At 52.0% G+C, this 18,546-nt stretch overlaps 2 protein-coding genes across 2 annotated transcripts; one reads left to right on the top strand and one right to left on the bottom strand.

Moving 5' to 3' along the window:
• The first annotated feature begins 148 nt into the window (after positions 1-148).
• Positions 149-12,461, top strand: parpbp (PARP1 binding protein). The gene is made up of 10 exons (XM_079734212.1): positions 149-388; positions 675-911; positions 1,043-1,138; positions 2,169-2,339; positions 3,048-3,202; positions 4,653-4,833; positions 5,359-5,543; positions 6,184-6,265; positions 10,735-10,921; positions 11,831-12,461. The coding sequence occupies exons 1-10, from the start codon at positions 242-244 to the stop codon at positions 12,100-12,102; spliced, it is 1,713 nt and encodes a 570-aa protein (XP_079590338.1). The 5' UTR covers positions 149-241; the 3' UTR covers positions 12,103-12,461.
• Positions 12,462-12,713: 252 nt separating this feature from the next.
• Positions 12,714-13,939, bottom strand: pmch (pro-melanin-concentrating hormone; the record flags this gene model as incomplete). The annotated part of the gene is made up of 3 exons (XM_079734108.1): positions 12,714-12,763; positions 13,017-13,158; positions 13,715-13,939. The coding sequence occupies 3 exons, from the start codon at positions 13,937-13,939 to the stop codon at positions 12,714-12,716; spliced, it is 417 nt and encodes a 138-aa protein (XP_079590234.1).
• Between the last annotated feature and the right edge of the window lie 4,607 nt (positions 13,940-18,546).

The following is an 18,546-nucleotide window of genomic DNA, read 5'->3' as shown; positions in this document are numbered from 1 at the left end:
TTGATATATCATTTCAATAACGAATTGTTTCCAAACCGATTGTGGTAAAATCCCTCTGACCGGTTCAACCCTTCTGATTGGCTGAAGCTGTGCATTCGCAGGCGATTTAAATCTTCAAAACAGCTGCTTCAAGCGAGAGACAACGGGTGACGGTTTGTTGATTGAGTGTCGCAAGGAAGAAAGACAACCTTTGTTCTCAAAGCACAGATTGTGAAGGTTGGCTTTTTAATATATCGGAACGATGGACGTAGAAGGTCGTCTCAGGACAATAATGGACGTTTTCAGGCGAGAATGCCATAAAGTAATACAGTCTGAACGAGTGACCGTTCACGGCGCTGATAGCATGCTGATGGTTCTCCAGTTGGCCATGGCAGAGGTTAATAAACAGGTATTTATTTAACACACCTCTCGAACCCCTATCCAGCTTTTACAATGCTCACACAATATCGACAAACATATCCAAGTCCAATCTAGGGCTGCGTTTGAGTTCACCAGTTAAGAGCTGGATAATCCCAATAACACCACTACTGTCATGTTCGACACGTTTCCAAACACCACGGCAAATACTCCCGACACTGGACGCGTTATTTCAGCGTAAACCTGTTCAGAGTTGTACCGAAATGTCAAGTGTGTCATTGCTACTTGCTTCTCTGCTTCCCCTCCCACCGTGACAGGGCAATGGAGAGTTCGAAGTGTCTCTGAGTGACGTACAGGTGGTCTGGAGGTACCTGCTGCTCGACAAACTACACCTGCTGCCGTTCTACAACTTGACTCGGCCAGAGAACTATGACCTCGTCCTCAAAACCTACGAGTCCTTCCTAAAACGCTCCAACACCGTGGACTTGGTCGACGTGCACTCTCTGTCCGGCCAGCTGAGAGTCGAACCGGGGACGAGCGATGCCTTAAACCCGGTGAGCTGGCCATGATTGAAAGCAGGTTTATGATTTACAGCGTCGAAGATCAGGTATCCCTCCGTCTTGGCGATGAAGCAGACCACTTTATCTCATCATTACACCTTGATGTAATTATTTCCCGTGCCAAGGTCGAGCTGTTTGAGTTTCTGTCTGGCAAAGGGGACGACCTTCCGCTGACGGATCCCTCCACCCCCTCCACTCAGCGCTGGCCAAGCCGCTCCAAAGTAAGCGCTCCTTTTCCTCACATTTAAACGGTAACACGCGCTTGGCTAAAGCGGTGAGATTGCTGACCCCTAGAGGTTAAAAGTGCGGCAGGAGGATTTTCAAGATAAAAAAAACGCCCTCCCACCCATTCTACATTTCCCCACCTTTTGAGGAATGTTGATTCATGCACCTACGGATGGGGCTCTGATCCACCACGTGTGCACATGTGATTGACTGGAAAGATGGGTTCTCGCAACCAATCAGGAAAGTGATGCACTGACTGGGCAGAATGTGCTGTTAACCATCGAAAAAGCAACTAAACATTTTTCAAAATAAGTCACTTGCAAAAGCTAAGAGGAAAGTGTATTTCTAAAGGATGACAATCAAAATATAGCTCTTGAGTCAACCTTCTGTTTGTTGGGTGGGGGGGGGGGAACAGAATCTTAAAAACGCCAATCATTTCAGGTGCTTCATGGATTGGCAGCAAACTGGAATATATTCCAGCGTGTCATTTCTCTCAACAACGGCAATTGACTGTGTAAATGAATATGTCACGTATCTGAAATGGCTCTCTGGCCTGCCATTTAACGGCTATGTAGGGAACAGATTGCTAATACTGGTTTGGGCTCATCAGCAGCAGGTACAATGACTGTGCCTTTTCTCTGTCTGGCGAATGAAGAAGTTTTCATTAAAGCCAACCTCCCACCCTTCAGTACAGCCAGTTCCTCTCTGGAGTCTACTCGGCTCATTCACAGGAACGCTGAGTTATATCTCCTAAGTCAAAACGGCAATTAAATTTAATTATCAGGCAGCTGCTTGAGGGGGAGACACACTGCGTTGTTGACAGGAACGAGATGCACTTCGTATCCACTTGCTCACTTTCTATTGGCTCTGTTGTCACACGGTTAATTTATGTTCCGCCCGGGCCGGTCCAACTAAACGGTTTATCTTGGCCACGGGGGGGGTGGTGCTAATAACGCAGAGTTCCTCCTGAGTTATGGCTCCCTGTTCCTTCCCCCCCCCCCCCCCCCCCCCCCCCCTCCCCTACAGATGCAGGCGGAGGTGAGAAGGGCTTTTCTCTCCTACTTGAGTCTGCTGGTGAACTCAAAGGACGACCTGGCCCTGGCCCACGTGCTGGACATCCCCGGCCGTGCGCTGGGACGAGCGGCCTTTACCGACCTGAAGCACGCCGCCCAGGGCGCCAACACCTCCATGTTCCTGGTGAGAACGCCGCCGCTGGGACAGCTTGAGTCCTTCCTCTTTAAATGTTTACTCTTCAAACCCCCGGCTGTGTGTTTTGTCCAGAGTGCATTTGTTGTTATACACATGAGTGAGAAGTGGCTGTAACCGCCAACAGCCAGCCATGGATTAATGGTCGCCTGTTTTGTTTTTCGGTTATTTCGTCTTCCCTTGGTGTAACCAGTGTCAAATTGTGGATAAACACAATCTGATGTGCACGCACTTCCTGTCTTGAAGACATTATCGATTTATCATGCTTTTTTTGTTCCATTCCAGTTTTATAGCCCTGTTAATCTTGCATTTTTCCTTGGCTCATCCTTCTCACACCATTTGGGGGAGATTCTTCGGGGAAATCTAGTTGTGAATTCAGTCTCTGACACTGGGCCTTGCAAAGTCGAGCGTTGCAGGGTTTATCTTGTAAGAGCGCGTACGTTCGTGTTGAGAAATAGAAGCACACAGAGTTGGATAAGAGACGGGGTCTCGTTTCACACTTGGCTTTCCTCATGACTCGTAATCATCGGAGTTTCACTGGGGAGACCCCGGCGTAGAACGTCCAGGACATCCTCCGGCTGCCGCAGGTCAAAGCCTGCGCTTCCGTTGTCCAAAGCACCTATCTGAAGAGTTTCTCCAGATTCTCAGTGAGTCGGCACGTGAGCTCTTCGGTTATCTGTCCGGTTCCTTCCCTTGCAGGCCGTGACGTCCTTCGTGAGGGCCATCCAGCTCGGGGGAAAGGGCTACGCACCGGCCGAGGCGGACCCCCTGAGGAGACACGTCAAAGGCCTCTCGGACTTCGTCCAGCTCCTCGACAGCCTGGAGGAGGTCCTCGGGGAGGTCCCAGACCCGTGGTACGTAGCCGTCAACGGGGGGGAGGGGCTCGGACACACCGGCGGTGAACTGGAGACTGGAGAGTAAACGTGCTTTACAGCGTCGTATGTTCCACTGGGGGGGACACGTGTACGAGCAGGTGATCTCTGGGGAGTTGGGAGCCCATTAGACGGGAGGAAAGAGGGATTGCTCCAGTGTTGGGTTTACAGAGCCTGCACCGGTTCCAAGGCCCGCCCGCCGGTCCAGCTGCTGAGCTGATGGATTTGTTTACCTCCGAGGTCTGTGGGCTCCATCAAGATACTGGTCGGCTGTGAGCTCCCCACCTGTTTCGAGTGAATTTTTTCCCCCTGAAGACTTTCAACCTCAGTTATCATGATAACGATTTAATTTGCCAAGAGCACGCCTGTCCTAGCTCGCTTTCAACTCCCTTTGGTCTTCTGAGATGAGTTATCATCACATTTGCGGGGCTTTTGAAATGGCACCGTACTTCTGCTACAGGTTATTTGGGATGATGTAGTTCAGGGCCTTTGGCAGCACAACCAAAGTGTCTTTCGGGAATGGTATTGTTGCTCCAGGGATTCTGACGATATGGCTTTGAGATAAAGCTGTTTATTCCATATCTACTGAGCCGCTTGGCTCATGTCGTCTGTCTATCAGAGGGATAGATCGATGCGGTGAAAACGTATTCAGTGGTCCAAAATGAGGTCAAACCACCGGCTCAAGTCCTTCTGATCCATGGGCTTTATCGAGGTGTCGGAGAGTTGTACCCATTACCATTTGATTTATTCATTTTTGTTGGAAGTAGACGTAATCGGAAGAAGTCAAGAAGAGTTCAATGAGATCAATTTGTAAAGATTATGCATGTTCTGTTGGATTTCAATCTTTTGGTTCCTCTCTGACACAATAGAGTATGCTCGACCCACACAATAGTAATAGTATTAAAACTACAGCTTTTTATGGATGTACTGTTTGTACCTACTCGCGATCCAACCGTCGTGTGTTGACCCAACCGTCGTGTGTTGACCCAACCGTCGTGTGTTGACCCAACCGTCGTGTGTTGACCCAACCGTCGTGTGTTGACCCAACCGTCGTGTGTGTTGACCCAACCGTCGTGTGTGTTGATCCACGCGTCGTGTGTGTTGATCCACGCGTCGTGTGTGTTGATCCACGCGTCGTGTGTGTGTGTTGATCCACGCGTCGTGTGTGTGTGTTGACCCACGCGTCGTGTGTGTGTGTTGACCCACGCGTCGTGTGTGTGTGTGTTGATCCACGCGTCGTGTGTGTGTGTGTTGATCCACGCGTCGTGTGTGTGTGTGTGTGTTGATCCACGCGTCGTGTGTGTGTGTGTGTTGATCCACGCGTCGTGTGTGTGTGTGTGTTGATCCATGCGTCGTGTGTGTGTGTGTGTTCCTCCATCTGCGCCTGGTGGAGAACACAGACATGAGCCTGTGTGTTGTGTTTGTCTCTCAGCGTATGCGGCGGCCGGCTGGTGGCGGCCATCAGAGCGGTGCTGGTGAAGGGGCGCGGCGGCGAGGACCGGGCGTACGCCGCCATCGACCAGACGGCCCGCACTCTGAAGGAGAGCATCGGAGAGCTGCACCGCCGGCAGCAGGACAGCAACGCCGCCGGGACGGGGATCAGCCCGGCCAGGGTACCGCCAGCAGCACACCTTCTTTCTTATGGTCGTTTTGTTGTGTAGGCTCTGTGTGGCGTGCGTTGCAATCGGTCATCTCTCATTCGTCGTAATGGAACCGAAAAGGGGAGGATGCTGTTTGACCGTACCGGTCAAAAGACAGCGGGTTCGATCCGCAGTGGGCCGAAGCCTGACCTGACCCTTGAGCAAGGGTCAGACCCAGCCACTGACACTGACGATTCGCTTCAAAGGGGACATAGTATACCACCAGGTGTGAGTGTGATTAGCCGTTACGAGAACATCGGCCTCTCATGGCATCACAGGTGGGGGGGTGTCCACCTAGAAGTCCGCTGGATAGATCAGCCCACCCAGGGGGCCGTAGCAAACGTTGCTCATCTAGGGGGACACGCCCACCTGTGATGCGAGGAGGGGCCGATTTTCCTAACGGCTAATCACACTTGCCACCTGGCGGTATGCCGCGTCCCCTTTGAGGCGCGGTGCGTACAGGCCGCGTCACGTCGCTCCGCTGCCTTTCGGTTTCAGCCGCGGGCGCATAAGATCAACCACGCCACGGCGCTGGGCGGCCGCCTCACCGTCAAGGTGCTCACCCTGCTGCTGGACCAGGAGGCCCTGGCCCCGCCCTGCCGCAACAAGGCGGAGCTACTGTGCGAGGGCACGCCCTCCACGCTGGGCGGAGACGAGGGCAGAGCGATGCTCACACTGTTCAGGTGAGGCGAAACGTCTGACTGCAATGCCTCCATGTCCTCCCGTCGGTGGGTTAAGGAGACTGGAGAGGTTGAACAGGTTGATGTGTGGTGTTGTTGGGGGGTATTTTAGTAATGGACAAAGCACAGCAATGATCATCTTTCAGATTATATATGTATATATCAAATGGATTCAGAGATATCCGTATATTGGCATTTGCCCGTCTTGTCCAGAATCAGGCAAGTTCATTTTTTTTATTCAAGTCATTATTTGTGCATCATGGGGGCGTCTAACGAAAGGCAAAGGCTAACCGGGCTCACTTCCCTTCTGGACGCACAGTGAGGAATTTGGACTCAAAAACAACGCGTCTGATAGACTAGAAACTTTAATTGCCACACGGCAGAGTTTGTTTGTTTTTGTTTTTTTTTTTTTTGAAGATCAGTCCGGTGGGGGACAGAGAGGCGATTAATAGCGGGAGGGGAAAAAACTAAAATAAATAGAGTTCTAAATCTCCAGGAGTCAAATTGCTGAAGGGTAGGAGCTGTTGCTGAAGCGCTTCATTCCAGTCTTCAGATTCCGGTAGAAGCCCGTTTCCAGATATGCCAGCGTAGCCCTGGGATCAGACGTCCACCTCCTCTACCTCGGTGCTCCTCTGCTCCTCAGGTCTCCTGCAGTGGTGTCAGGAGATTCTCCAGAACCCCTGAGGAGAAGAGCCCAGAGCCGGCAGGACCTCCTCAAACTCAAGGTACCCCCCCCTCACCCTGGTCTCCCCCCTGGTCCCCTCCCCCCTGGTCCCCTCCCCCCTGGTCCTCTCTCCCCCCTGGTCCCCTCTCCCCCCTGGTCCCCTCTCCCCCCTGGTCCCCTCTCCCCCCTGGTCCCCTCTCCCCCCTGGTCCCCTCTCCCCCCTGGTCCTCTCTCCCCCCTGGTCCTCTCTCCCCCCTGGTCCTCTCTCCCCCCTCCCCTCCCCCCTGGTCCTCTCTCCCCCCTCCCCTCCCCCCTGGTCCTCTCTCCCCCCTCCCCCCCCCTGGTCCTCTCTCCCCCCTCCCCCCCCCTGGTCCTCTCTCCCCCCTCCCCCCCCCTGGTCCTCTCTCCCCCCTCCCCCCCCCTGGTCCTCTCTCCCCCCTCCCCCCCCCCCCCTGGTCCTCTCTCCCCCCTCCCCCCCCCCCCCCTGGTCCTCTCTCCCCCCTCCCCCCCCCCCCCCTGGTCCTCTCTCCCCCCTCCCCCCTGGTCCTCTCTCCCCCCTCCCCCCTGGTCCTCTCTCCCCCCTCCCCTCACCCTGGTCCTTCCCCCCCTCCCCTCCACTCCACATCAGGCCAGATCGGGGCCTTCCGTTTAGCTCAAATCGAATCAGATGTGCAAACACTGAACACGTCTTAACTTCCTGTAATTTCTCTGCGGTATTGGATTATTTATTTGCTTAGCCGGAGCTCTCCTCGCTTACCGGGCTTCCACCGTTCCCGTTTTCACAGCTGCGCTCGGGAATCAAGGGTTTGAGTTTTAGGGTGCTGGGCGAGATCCCTGTTACAGAAAACACTGTCCCCTTTCTGTGGACGGGGGAGGGGGGCCACACAGCCTGCTGATGGCAGGTTGTCATGGGGACAGATGCTGGGCACAGACTAAGTACGGGTGTCGCGTTGTTAATTTAATTGCAGCCTCACTCATTAGGGCTGGTTAGTTAGTGGACGGACTCGTGGTGGACGTGACGGCTGACTGATACACCAGCAAAAAGAAAAGAAGCAGGACTGGATGTTGAGATGGGAATGCATTTGGATTCAAACTGAGTGAAACCGCCTCCCCCTTTCTTAAACGTATGCTAAACACATTTGGCGAGGCTGCGAGTCTTTTTCTTTCCTTTTTTTTTTTTTTTTTTCCCTCCACTCGATAGCGCTAGCAGATGTCCTCTCGGTTTTCCCACATTCTGGAGGGCTTCCTGTCGGAGCGCGGCGTCACAGGCCCCGGCTCACCGCCCGCTGACCCCGGCCTGCGGAAGCTCTCGGAGCGCTGCTCTCTTTGAAGACGGCGTATCAGGAGACGCTGCAAAGGGGGGGCGAGGTGAGGGAGTGGGGGGGGTTATTGTTTCCTGTCGTCTGACCTAATCTCAGACCGTGCGGCCTCGTCGTCGCTGTGACGTCGGGCCGGAGCGCCGCGCTGAACACGGGTTGGGTTTATTTGTTTTGATGACGGATGGCTGGTTTACGGAGCGATACTACAAAATGGTAGCCTGGCTGTTGCCAGACCGAGCTCCATCGTAGATTGCACGTTGGTCTGGGGAAGCTGCTGTGTTTTTTTGTTTTTTTTTCAGCACAAGAGGCGTGATCAACGGGCCAGTGTTCAGTTCGAATGACTCTGTACGCGATTGGCTGCTTGTCGTCGCTTCCCTGTCGTCATTGTGTTGAGCCAGCCAATAGCGCGCCAGGGGTAAAAGCCAGCTCGGTGATTGGCCCCCGCAAAAAGGTGTCGAAACTAGAAAGAAATGTATTGCTCTTCTCCAGACCCTTCTGCAGGGCGAACTCAAATCCCAGTCTAACGAAACGCCGTCAGACGCAGCTTCCGTGGTGTTTACAGCCGGGTGATTATTTGCAACAAGCGTCCCCAGAAGGGCTCGTAGGTGAAGGTAACAGATTTCAAACACGAAGGGAAACGGAGTACCAGAAGGTGCAGAGTTAACCAGCAATGTTGGAGTAACGGAATACATTTACCGGCGTTATGTCTTCAGATTACAAATTATAAGTAACTGTACTCCGTTATAGTTACAATTTTTAAAAGAGAAATTTTAGGGCATGTGAATAGGGACTGAATAGTCTGTCAATTTATTGGCAACACCACTGCACTTTGCGCAGTGAAAAATATGTTAAATGTAGTGGCAAATTATGTACCGAAACAATATTTTATGCTATCTATTTTCCCACTATTAACAGCTGAGTAAATAAAGAAACAGAAAAGGGAAAATTGGTCAATTCGTCTGTTGATCATATCTTTTGCATAAACATACTCTTATAGTCTTTGTTCCTCTACAGCAAATTATATAATATTGTTCACGTTCAGGGAGACTGGCCGAACACATTCAGCCAGTTGGAACAGGAGAACACACCAGAATAGGCCTGTTTAGTAAGCAGGATTTGATGCCGCACTGATTTAACACTGATAAAATGCAATTCAATGTGGAAGTAATCCCAAGTATTCAGAATACAATACACAGATTGAGTGTAATGGAATACGTTACATTTTTTGGCGTGTATTCTGTAACTGGATGCATTGGAAAAGTATCCTTCCCAACACTGTTAACCAGGATTTGGTGACTCTCGGTAGTGTTGAAGTTTGCAGTGGTTTCGGGCAGAGGGTTCCAACGCTTTGCGCCTTTCACAGAGAAAGCGTTGAGCAAAAGGTGTTCTGCAGCATGACGCTAAACAGTCACCACGCGAGGCTGCTCTGGTGGATCTGCAGCAGCTCCGCTGTCTCTCGACGTATTCAGTCTGAGGAGCAGGCACGCAGTATTCAAGCACGCAGACGCTCTGCGTAATGAGAATCGATGAAGTTGGCAACACTTAAAATGCGCTGATGATGGTGCGGTATTCTCTCTGTCTGTGATCCTCGAGGCCTGGTTGTGCAGACACATTATGGGTTTGATTTCTGACTGACTGGCTGGCTGGCCTGGGAGCAGCTAGTCAAACCGTAGGACAGATGTGAACATACCGTATAAGAACAAAAAGCCCTTGTAGCCGGACTGTAGGGAATCTTCCCCACATGAGGTGGGGCAGGAACGGGGGTAGGGTCGGGCGAGGTTAAGGTCCGTTGAAGTATTCATGAGCACGTTGTTTTTTTATGAGTTTTTTTTTTTTTTATTGTTTTATAAACCAGAGTCACATGAAATGACGTAATCGCGGCAACACACCTGCTCGCCTGACCTCACTTTTATTGCATGCGTGCGTGTGTGTGCGTGCACGGATATGAACACAACAAATTGTTCTCACCTGCCAGTGGAAGTGTCATCTGGAATGCCTTTCGTCAGGTGTTTGTGTGAGCATGCTGCGGTAGCGCGGGCAGTGCGTGTGTGTGTGTGCGTGTGTTCCCGGGTCGATTAAGGACGGGTTCCCCAGCCGGTGGTGGGGGGGGGGGGGGTGGGCCCATGGCCCTAACGGGTTTGATCTTCCCAGGCAGTAGTTGGGCGAGCGCTGGCACCGATCTCTGCGTCCATGGGGCCGACCTGCTGTTATCACCTCTGGTCCGCATTAGGCTCCATGAGAAGTTACAGCATGCAGCCCACAGCCGGCCCGCCAATGAACACAGCTGTTCTTATCGATCCTAGTCTGTTGTGTGTGCTTGTGGGGGAGGGTGTAATTGGTGACTTGGCTGTTCCTTTTGAGTTCATGTCGTTCTGTTCAGCCTGTGGATACCCTTGATCCTGCTGTTCTCCGGGGGGAGGGGGATAGCACGATGCAGTACTAGTGTTCCCGTTATACTGCTTCCCCCCCGCCCCTGGCTGGCCAGAGGGCAGCCACAGCCCGGTGCTGGTGATCCTGAGCTGGCTTGGATCAAACGCTGGAGTCCTGCTACGGAGCCAGTGGTCCCCGGGGCACTGGGGAGGGATGGCCGCTGATGACATCAAAACACGGAGCCCACCCGCCCTCCACCCGAAACAATGACCTTTAGCAAGCGGTGGTGCAACAGAACAGGCCGTCTCCATTCCCGTGCTGTTGTTGTTGGAGATATTGTCGTCGTCGTTGTTGTTGGAGCTGTTGTAGTTGGAGCTGCCGTTTAAAGGTTGCATCAGCGATTCTAGGCCGAAACAGAAATGACCACATTCATCTGATCTTTCCTCATGATCCGCCAGCTGCCCGCAGCATAAGCAGGCCGTCAAAAAAACGTGTCTCTGTAGGCAGCCTATGCTCCGAAAAGATATGATCAACAGACGGCTTGACTCATTTTCCCTTTTCAGTTTCTTTATTTACTCAGCTGTTAAAGAATACTGTACAGAATTTGCTATTATTTATTTATTTTTTTCACGTTGCAAGCACACACAAACAAATGGTACTACCAACCGCCCAAAACCAATCCGCGACAAGGGGTGGGCCTTGTGGGGTCTTGCGCTGCGTTCGTGAGCGTTTCCTCTGGATGCAGGAAACGCCGAAGGGAGGGGCGAGCGGGCTCCGTTGGTTTGGGATCTCGCCCAACTCCGGTGAAACAGCGTTTGACGTTGCCGTGGCGTCCTTCCAGGTCCGCCCCCCCGGCGCCCTCAGCTCCCAGTTTGCGTGCACGTACCGGGAGGAGGCGGACCCCCCGCTGAACCGTATGCTGGAGTTCCCCAGCGGGAGCCAGATCCCCTCCTGCCTCCACCCGGCGCCCCGACGACCGCCGGCCTCCGGGGAGGAGAAGGTGCCCGGTTGCCCTGCTGGGGTTACAGGTAAAACACCCCCCCCCCCACCCACCCTGTTTCACTGGCCAGACTGGGACTGTATGAATGGTTAATAGACTGCATTTATAGGTCGCCTTTCTACCCAGTGGCCACTCAAAGGGCTTTAAAACGCTGCCCAACGTTCACCCGTTCACGCACACATTCACACGCCGACGGCGGAGTCAGCCACACAGGGCGACGGCCGGCTCGTCAGGGACACCTCGGCTAGAAGGAGTAGCCGGGGATCGAACCAGCGACCTTCCGGTCACCAGCCAACCCGCCACCCGCCGACGAGGCCAGGCTGGTGGTGGGGGTGGTGGTAAAACTGGTTTACTGCAGCAGTTTACAGACGGTGATGCAAGACAGGGGAGCTCTCCCGTTGCGTGTGGGGACGGTTGAGAGGATTGCTCAATGTGCATCAGGTGTGCAGCCTCACACATCCCCTTAGTCCAATCAGTCTGACTCGAGCCAGCTGCTAACACCAGCCATCATCCAAACTGCCCCCCTCCCAGCCAAACTAACCCCCATCCAATGAGTTTTATTTATTTTCTCTTGATATAAAACCTGCACACTTCCACAGCTGTACTAAGAAAACAAAAGTGGGGGAGTCAGTCAGTCTCCCCTTCCCTCTGCTGTGTCTGTGGGAACAGTGACTGGGATCCATCAGGCCCGGTGACAGATGTTGAACCACGGCTCCACAGAACAAACATTTGTGGCGCTCTTTACGATTCTCTGACATCAGACGTTTCTTCAGTCTTTCCTGACCTTGTTTTATTATTATTATTTTTTTCCCAACTGGATTCCCTTCAACCGCAGCCACAGCGTATTCTACCTTCTTTATTGTTCGGAGCCTCATGTTAACTCACTTCCCTCTCGTGGCTTTATGACTTTAATACCCCCCCCCCTTCCTCCCTTCAGCGGGCCATGCGTCTGGGCCCGTCGGAGGCCAGGAGCGCGGCGTTCCGCCGACCAACGTGCTCCGGCCCAGTCGGGCCCCCAACGGACGGAGTAAAACGGTCAACGGGAGCACGTCTCCGAAGAAGGGCAGCAAGAGGAAGCAGGTCGACGCCGAGAACCAGCCCCAGGCCAAGAGGCCCTCGCCTCCCCTTGTCAAGAGCGGCCCCAAGGGCCCGAAGAAGAAGCAGCTCATCACGGGCCAGGGCACGCTGACCGCCTTCCTCAGAATCTAGATCGCCCTGGTGAGAGTTGTTTTATGTGTTTGCTGACCACGTGACCAGGGGGGGAACGGCGTGATTATGTTGAGTGCGTCAGGGAGTTGTATGTTTTAACCTGTGCACGTTGACACGTTGATCAGGTTGATCTTGGCGTGGAGTAGAAAGCTCCCCCACGTGCAAACGTTCTCGTGGCGTTATTCACCTATTGTGCAATCTGGAGGTCTTCCAATCTGTGTTTTAGATCTCCAGTACATCTGTTTGGATACAGATTATTGGGTAATTGCAGTCTGTCCACAGTTTTTATGTCACTCCAAGACATATGTTGTGAATAAATCCTTGTTTTCCTCTTCAAATGTGTTTTATCAATGAAAGCTCTGGAGGACTGCTTTTGTGAAACCTTCTTCGGGATTTCCAAAATCAAGTGTAAATATGTTGCAGACTTTTATTTTAATAAACATTTATTTAGTATTATATATATTTGAGTTTGTCATCCATCTTTTTCAGTGCATTACATTTCATTTCGACACACATGGTACTCAAATTCTTTTTTGTTTTTACTTTTCCTTTGTATTTTTTTCTTCTGTGGTGGACAGCTGGTGGGAAGCAGAAGAAAGCCTGTAGGCAGGTTATGCCTGCCAGCACGGCCGGTAGACTCTTCCAATCATACACCGAAGCACTGTGGTGGGGGGGGGGGAAAGGTTGTTCAGAAAGAAGTCTAAAGACACACCAAAAAGCAAAGAATCATGAAGCCCTTGTGTTTTCACATCTCTTCCCAAATATATCCAGGACCCAACATCCCTCCTATCCTTCAAATAAACAAGTTAGGAGTTCTGCAGTATTTTGACTTTTCTGCAAAGTGTCAGAGTTCTTAGAATTGCCTGTGTATACAAAGTGATGTCCTTATCGGCGGTGTTGACACTGACACTTACTGTCCAGGTCGGTCTCTCTGCGGTCTACGTTCACACTGAGGTCTCCGGGAGTGTGGTCTGCGTTTGGGCCGGTCAGTGCCGGTAGTGCCCTTGAGAAGGCTCTGTCCAGGCCGTGTGTCCGATGCCCTCTGAAGCCGGAGTCCTGTAGGTCAGGCCGTGGTTTTATCAGGGACGGTGATTAGCAGAACGCGTCCAATGGATCCTTTTACTTCTCTGAAACCGGCCGTGTGAATCGGTTCCGGCCAGAAAGGTTTCACTGTCTAATACTGTCAATAGAACCACCAAGGTCATGATAATATTGGGTTACACAACACTTTGGACGCTTTGACATCCTGGAACTCATCCCGGAACAGCGAGAAGGGAGAGAGCCAATCTCCTAAATCTCCTATTTTAATATTTATTTCTACCTCGATTCCAACACTGGAGAAACATTTGAGATGCTGTATTGTAACCAGAATAAAAAGCACTTCTAAATGAACCTGAATGAGTTGTGGGATCCATATGTTATCCTACCACAACGCCACAGAAAATGTCCATCTAAGGCCCCCAATTAAGATTAATTGCGCTAAGTCTGACAATTCCCGGTTAACAAAAAACAATTTAATTTCCATTTGTTAAAACAATCCGAGCTGGTCATTGTGATTGCCAAATTGAGTGCAGACGTTTTTATCTTCAACCAACGTCCTCAGAATACTTACGGACACGATGATGATCCTCGGGCTCCTCTCGTCCAGCCGGTTGGTGAACCCTCCCAGGTTCAGGATTCTGGCCGGCAGCTTGCCCCCGACGTTGTCCTCAACGAGAGCGTTCAGGCTCTCCTGGTCTGTCCGGTCGTCGTCATAGTTACCCGGCAGGGCTATGGAGTGGGCGCAGATCTCTGAGAACAGCAGCAGGGTGAACAGCATGGAGGGCAGGGAGCTCATGATGTCTTTAGGCTGCAGAGACCGACGAAGGAGAGCCGAACAGCCGCGGGAGGAGGATGGCTGAGGTACTGGGAGTTCATTGACTGATGCAGCGTACCAGTTCACCCTCTTATATACCATCAGGCGGCGTGAAGGAGGCTATTTTCTGGACCTCCAGCCCAGATCGAGGAAATGAGATGGATGACCCCTCGCTGAGTAGTGTCGGTCCTAAAAGAGGCGGGACAAAGAAGGATGTGGGCGGGGGGGGTCGGAGGTCAGATAGAAATCTCCTCAAGGAGCTGTGCGTTGTTCTCAGCCTTTTGTGCGTTCCGTGCTGCGGAGTGATGATGAATAGTCTAAGTACTGGTGTCTGGGAGACGGGGGTGATCCACGGCAGTGGCGGCGGCTCTAATCCACCGACGTCCTGAAGTGAGGAGGCCGGGGCAGTGAGGTCCTCCAGAGGGGAGCCACAGTGGTCCGGCGGAGAGGGTCCCGGGTCAGAGGACAGCCCCTGAGATGAATGAAGCGATGGGAGGCCACCCGGACCCACTGTGGTCCCATCGGCTGTTGCAAGAAACGGACGACTACATGAATGGGATCGAGAACATCCAATCACAATCCCTGCATGGCGACTGACAGCACTTCTGCCAGAGGACGTTTGTAAAGAGACTCCGTCTGACCTCTGACCTGGCGGCCGAAGCCTCGGATGATACGATTGGTCGGTGGGGATAAGGGTCAGTGAAAAACCCTGTTGTGTTGGAGATGTTGTGGAAAGGTTAGGTCAAAATCCCCAGTGACGAGAATGATCTTCAAGCTTTCAGACGCACACATGTGATGACCGGGGAAGATGATGAATGAGGTCATGGAGTTCATGTCTTACATTTGTTGGTATGGGGGATGATAGGAACGAGATAGGGCCAGAGGGGGGGGGGGGGGGTATATTTAGTATTTATTCTGAGTCATTCGATCAACATGCTGGTAAAAGGCAACTTGTTAGGTTAGGTTCTGTCTTTCTTTGTCCATGATGACTACATGTCGTCCCTAATGCGCACATTAGGGATCATGATCTAACACTGGCCTTCGACCAGATTTTCTTAAAATCTCTGTCATCAGAAAAGTCAACCTGAATTAGTAATCCTTTCAGGGTTTTCTCAGTGCGATTGGGTTCCACACACAAACTGAAGTGTAAGAACCGGTGCCATGGACTATTCTGTACCCCCAGACTATCCTGCACCCTTCAACACTGCTGTAATCCCAACCATAGGCTTATGCCTTTCCCAATGTAGAGAGTTGAGCAGAGCAGAGATCAAGGACTGGACCGACCGGACTGGCTGTTGAGCCCCAGCTGAAGTGTTTTTACTTGGAGCATTGGGGCTTTTATTTTGTAAGTATTTTTGTTGGAGGACTCTGGGTTCTACCGAAGGACTGGACTTGTCCGCAGAGGCACCTCTCTTCCAGGAGAAGTGAACTTGTGATCTTTGAGTTCTGTTGCTATAACTGTCTCTCTCTCTCTCTCTCTCTCTCTCTCTCTCTCTCCTCCCTCGTCTCTTTTTTGCCCATCTCTCACCCAGTTGGTCCCTATCCTCCTCTCCCTACCCCACTTCCCTCCTCCCTCCTCCCTCCTCCACTCTCTCCTCCCTGCATCCCCTCTCTCCGTTAACCCTTGACCCCCCCCCCCGAGCTCTGATCTTATGACCTCCAGCAGTGACCTTGTTTCCTCTGATGACCCCTATCTCCCCTTCTCTCTACCTGGGCCCGCTGGGGTCTTCCGTTCCCGGGCAGATCTCTGTCCTCTGAAGCTCTAGTAAACAGGGAACACGCTCATCTGGTACAAATAAGGTAAGGGCCAGGGCGAACACAGTCAAACAACACAAACTCACAAGGACCAGATGTTCGCATAACGTTGGAGACTTTCCTCATTTCTGCCGCAGTGCCTGATAGAAGATCGCCATGGCGATCGCGGCGCGAGGTGATGCTAATCACAAGCGACGACTCAGCAGGGGAAGTGGTTTCCCCGTCCAGATCGTCCCATGTACTCTCTCTGATCTCGTCTTGCGAAAGTGGTCAGTGAACAAAGAGAACCGTAAATTATTTACTTTGCTGTTTCAATACACTGCATACCTGTCCATCTGGAAGGGTTGTATATTTTAGTTTCTTTTTTTTTTGGCCTTTCTTTCTTTTTTGCCTTTTTCTCCCTGCTCAGCAGAGAAAGCTCTCTGAAGTGCATGGCTGCACGGCATTTTTATAGGCAGGGGTGCTCGGGATCCCCTCGGAGCCAGTACATTGTGTACTTGTATACTCCTCACAGTTTCTAAATCTTTTCAAATCTCTCCCACTCCTGAGGATTACAGGGGAAGGGAGGGGGAAAAAAAACACACAAATCGGGAACACAAACTGATGAACAGATTGACCATGTTGCATCACTAAAGAGGGTGTTTTAGGACTAGCAGAACGAGATGGCCTCAGACACCATGTGCAATGCTAAGGCTGGGTTCAGGTGTGTTTCTTGGGGGTGGGGGGGTCGTTGGTGGGGTAAGGTTGGTGTTGGAGGTGGAGGGGCAAAGGAGGTGGGCGGGGGGGACAGTTTAGGCAGGTCTCTTTTTAAGTTGCCCAGAGAGAGAAAACCATGGTTTCCAGGAACAATGCAGCAGATGAGAGCCTCTCCAAGGAAAATACGGCTCTGACATCATGGGTTCTTAAAGCAGACAGCTGAGCCAACACCAGCTCCTGCTATAATCAAGGCTCTGTGAATTTCCACTGTCAACCAAAATTGGTGAGCAGGGCGATTCGAACCCAAAGGGCTTTGTCACCGGCCCCCTCTCAACCTGAGGTTGAATCGGACTTTTGCATGTTTATTCTGTTTGTGTCTGCTTGTTTCGTGTTGCGAGCTGCATTTAGACGCAGACCCGTGCATGGCCTTTTCTTGCTTCGTCTGATCTGAAAGCACAAGCTTCTCAAGATTCCCTCCTTGCTGATTAAGCGAGTATTTTCCTGCCCTGTGGGGGGGAATAGGGTCAGGGGGGTGTCATAAACATACGGCCTGTTAAGCCCTTTGAGACTGTACTGATGATTAAGGGCTATACTAATAAAATTGAATTGAATTGAATCGAACAAGCAGATTCGTACCCTGGGTCTGGTTAGTTTTGATCAAAGCCAGTCGGCCCTCCTAGCCCAGCCGAGGCTGAGTCGGGGCCGACCGTAGATCATCTCTCTGTGGCCGAACGCTCTACAGCAGGTAACGGAATCACTGCTCCTTCTGGATCCTTCTGCAGCCCCTCGCCTCGGCCTCCAAACCAAACCACACAGAGAATAAGTAGTAAAAATTGGTGCGTGTAGTAAAACAAACCACAAGGTCATTCAAAAGACAATTGTGTGCACAAGTTTGGGGGGGTGGAGGGTGGAGGGAGCTGGTTCGGGGGAGTTGAAGAGTGTAGAGAGATTATATTTCCGAGCCGGGTCCAGCGGAGCCCGTGTCCTCAGATGCACTGAAAACCCAGAGTGCTCCGGTCGGGATCAATGGGAAGAGGGGGATTGTGTTCTCAGGAGAACCTTCCCGGTTCCTGAGGTTTTTCAAACATGGTCACGCTGCACATGTTAATCTACCGCGGCACGTTGGTCTAATCTTTAATCAGCCCGCCGCCCCCGAACCCAGAACACCCAATCAGAGAGCGCTTTGGGGTCATGTGGCCCCAACGTCCCCCCCGCCCGATGCACCTCTCCTCAGTCCGCGCAACGGTTCTTGGAATTACATGTTGCTGATTTATTTCAACCCTTAAATCCTGCAAGCTTGTACCCTGCAACTTGGCCGCGCGCGCTGAGATAATTGATCCTGTATTCGTCATCCAGAATGGATGCAATAACACATTCACGGCCAAACCGGGTCAATTCCAACTATTTCTGCTCCTCATACCCCCCCCCCACCCCCCCAACGCGCGCCAGCTGTTCTAATTTACTGGTGAGGAGGGTTTCAGCGCGGTGCCGTACGTTCAATAAGACAAAGAGGAAGCGCTGACAGCACAACGAGCATCAGCTCTCTGCACCTCCGCAGAGAGCATCCCTCGTAAGGACGCTACCCTGAGGTGCTATCGAGACCCCCCGCTACACAGAGACACACACAATCACAGACACACACACATACTTACACAGACACACACAGAAACGGACACACACACACACGATTCCAAACTGGATTTGCAATCCAATTGACCTCATCCACTGGTTACATGTTTATGAGTTTGGTTCATTTCTGGAGAGAAATGTTTCCTCCTCCAGAAGAGTAATGGTGTGTTGGTTATATGGTGTCACCAGTTCCGCCCCCCCCCCCCCCACACACACACACACACACACACATATCTGCAGTGCAGTCAGCCCCCCTACTGGTCCCTCCAGCCCCGTGCCTCACCTGCTCATTAGTGATCTGTGGCCGATCTGATTTCACTGTGAGTCGCTTTGGCCTGAGAGCAGCCAATAAATGTGTGAGTCTGTTATCCCTGAGCTCTGTAAGACTAATGTGTGAGCTGACGTTTGCGTGGCGTGCTGCATGCGTTGCTGCTTGAAAGAAAACAAACAGTCCTCCTGTGATGGTGACAAGTGGTTTATTCAGCAGGAACGGTGAACAATTTGTCTGT

Source organism: Pollachius pollachius (assembly GCF_949987615.1).
Source record: "Pollachius pollachius genome assembly, chromosome: 4".
Lineage (NCBI taxonomy): Eukaryota > Metazoa > Chordata > Actinopteri > Gadiformes > Gadidae > Pollachius > Pollachius pollachius.
Note: the sequence above shows the minus strand (reverse complement) of the source record. Positions and strands in the feature narration are given on the sequence as shown.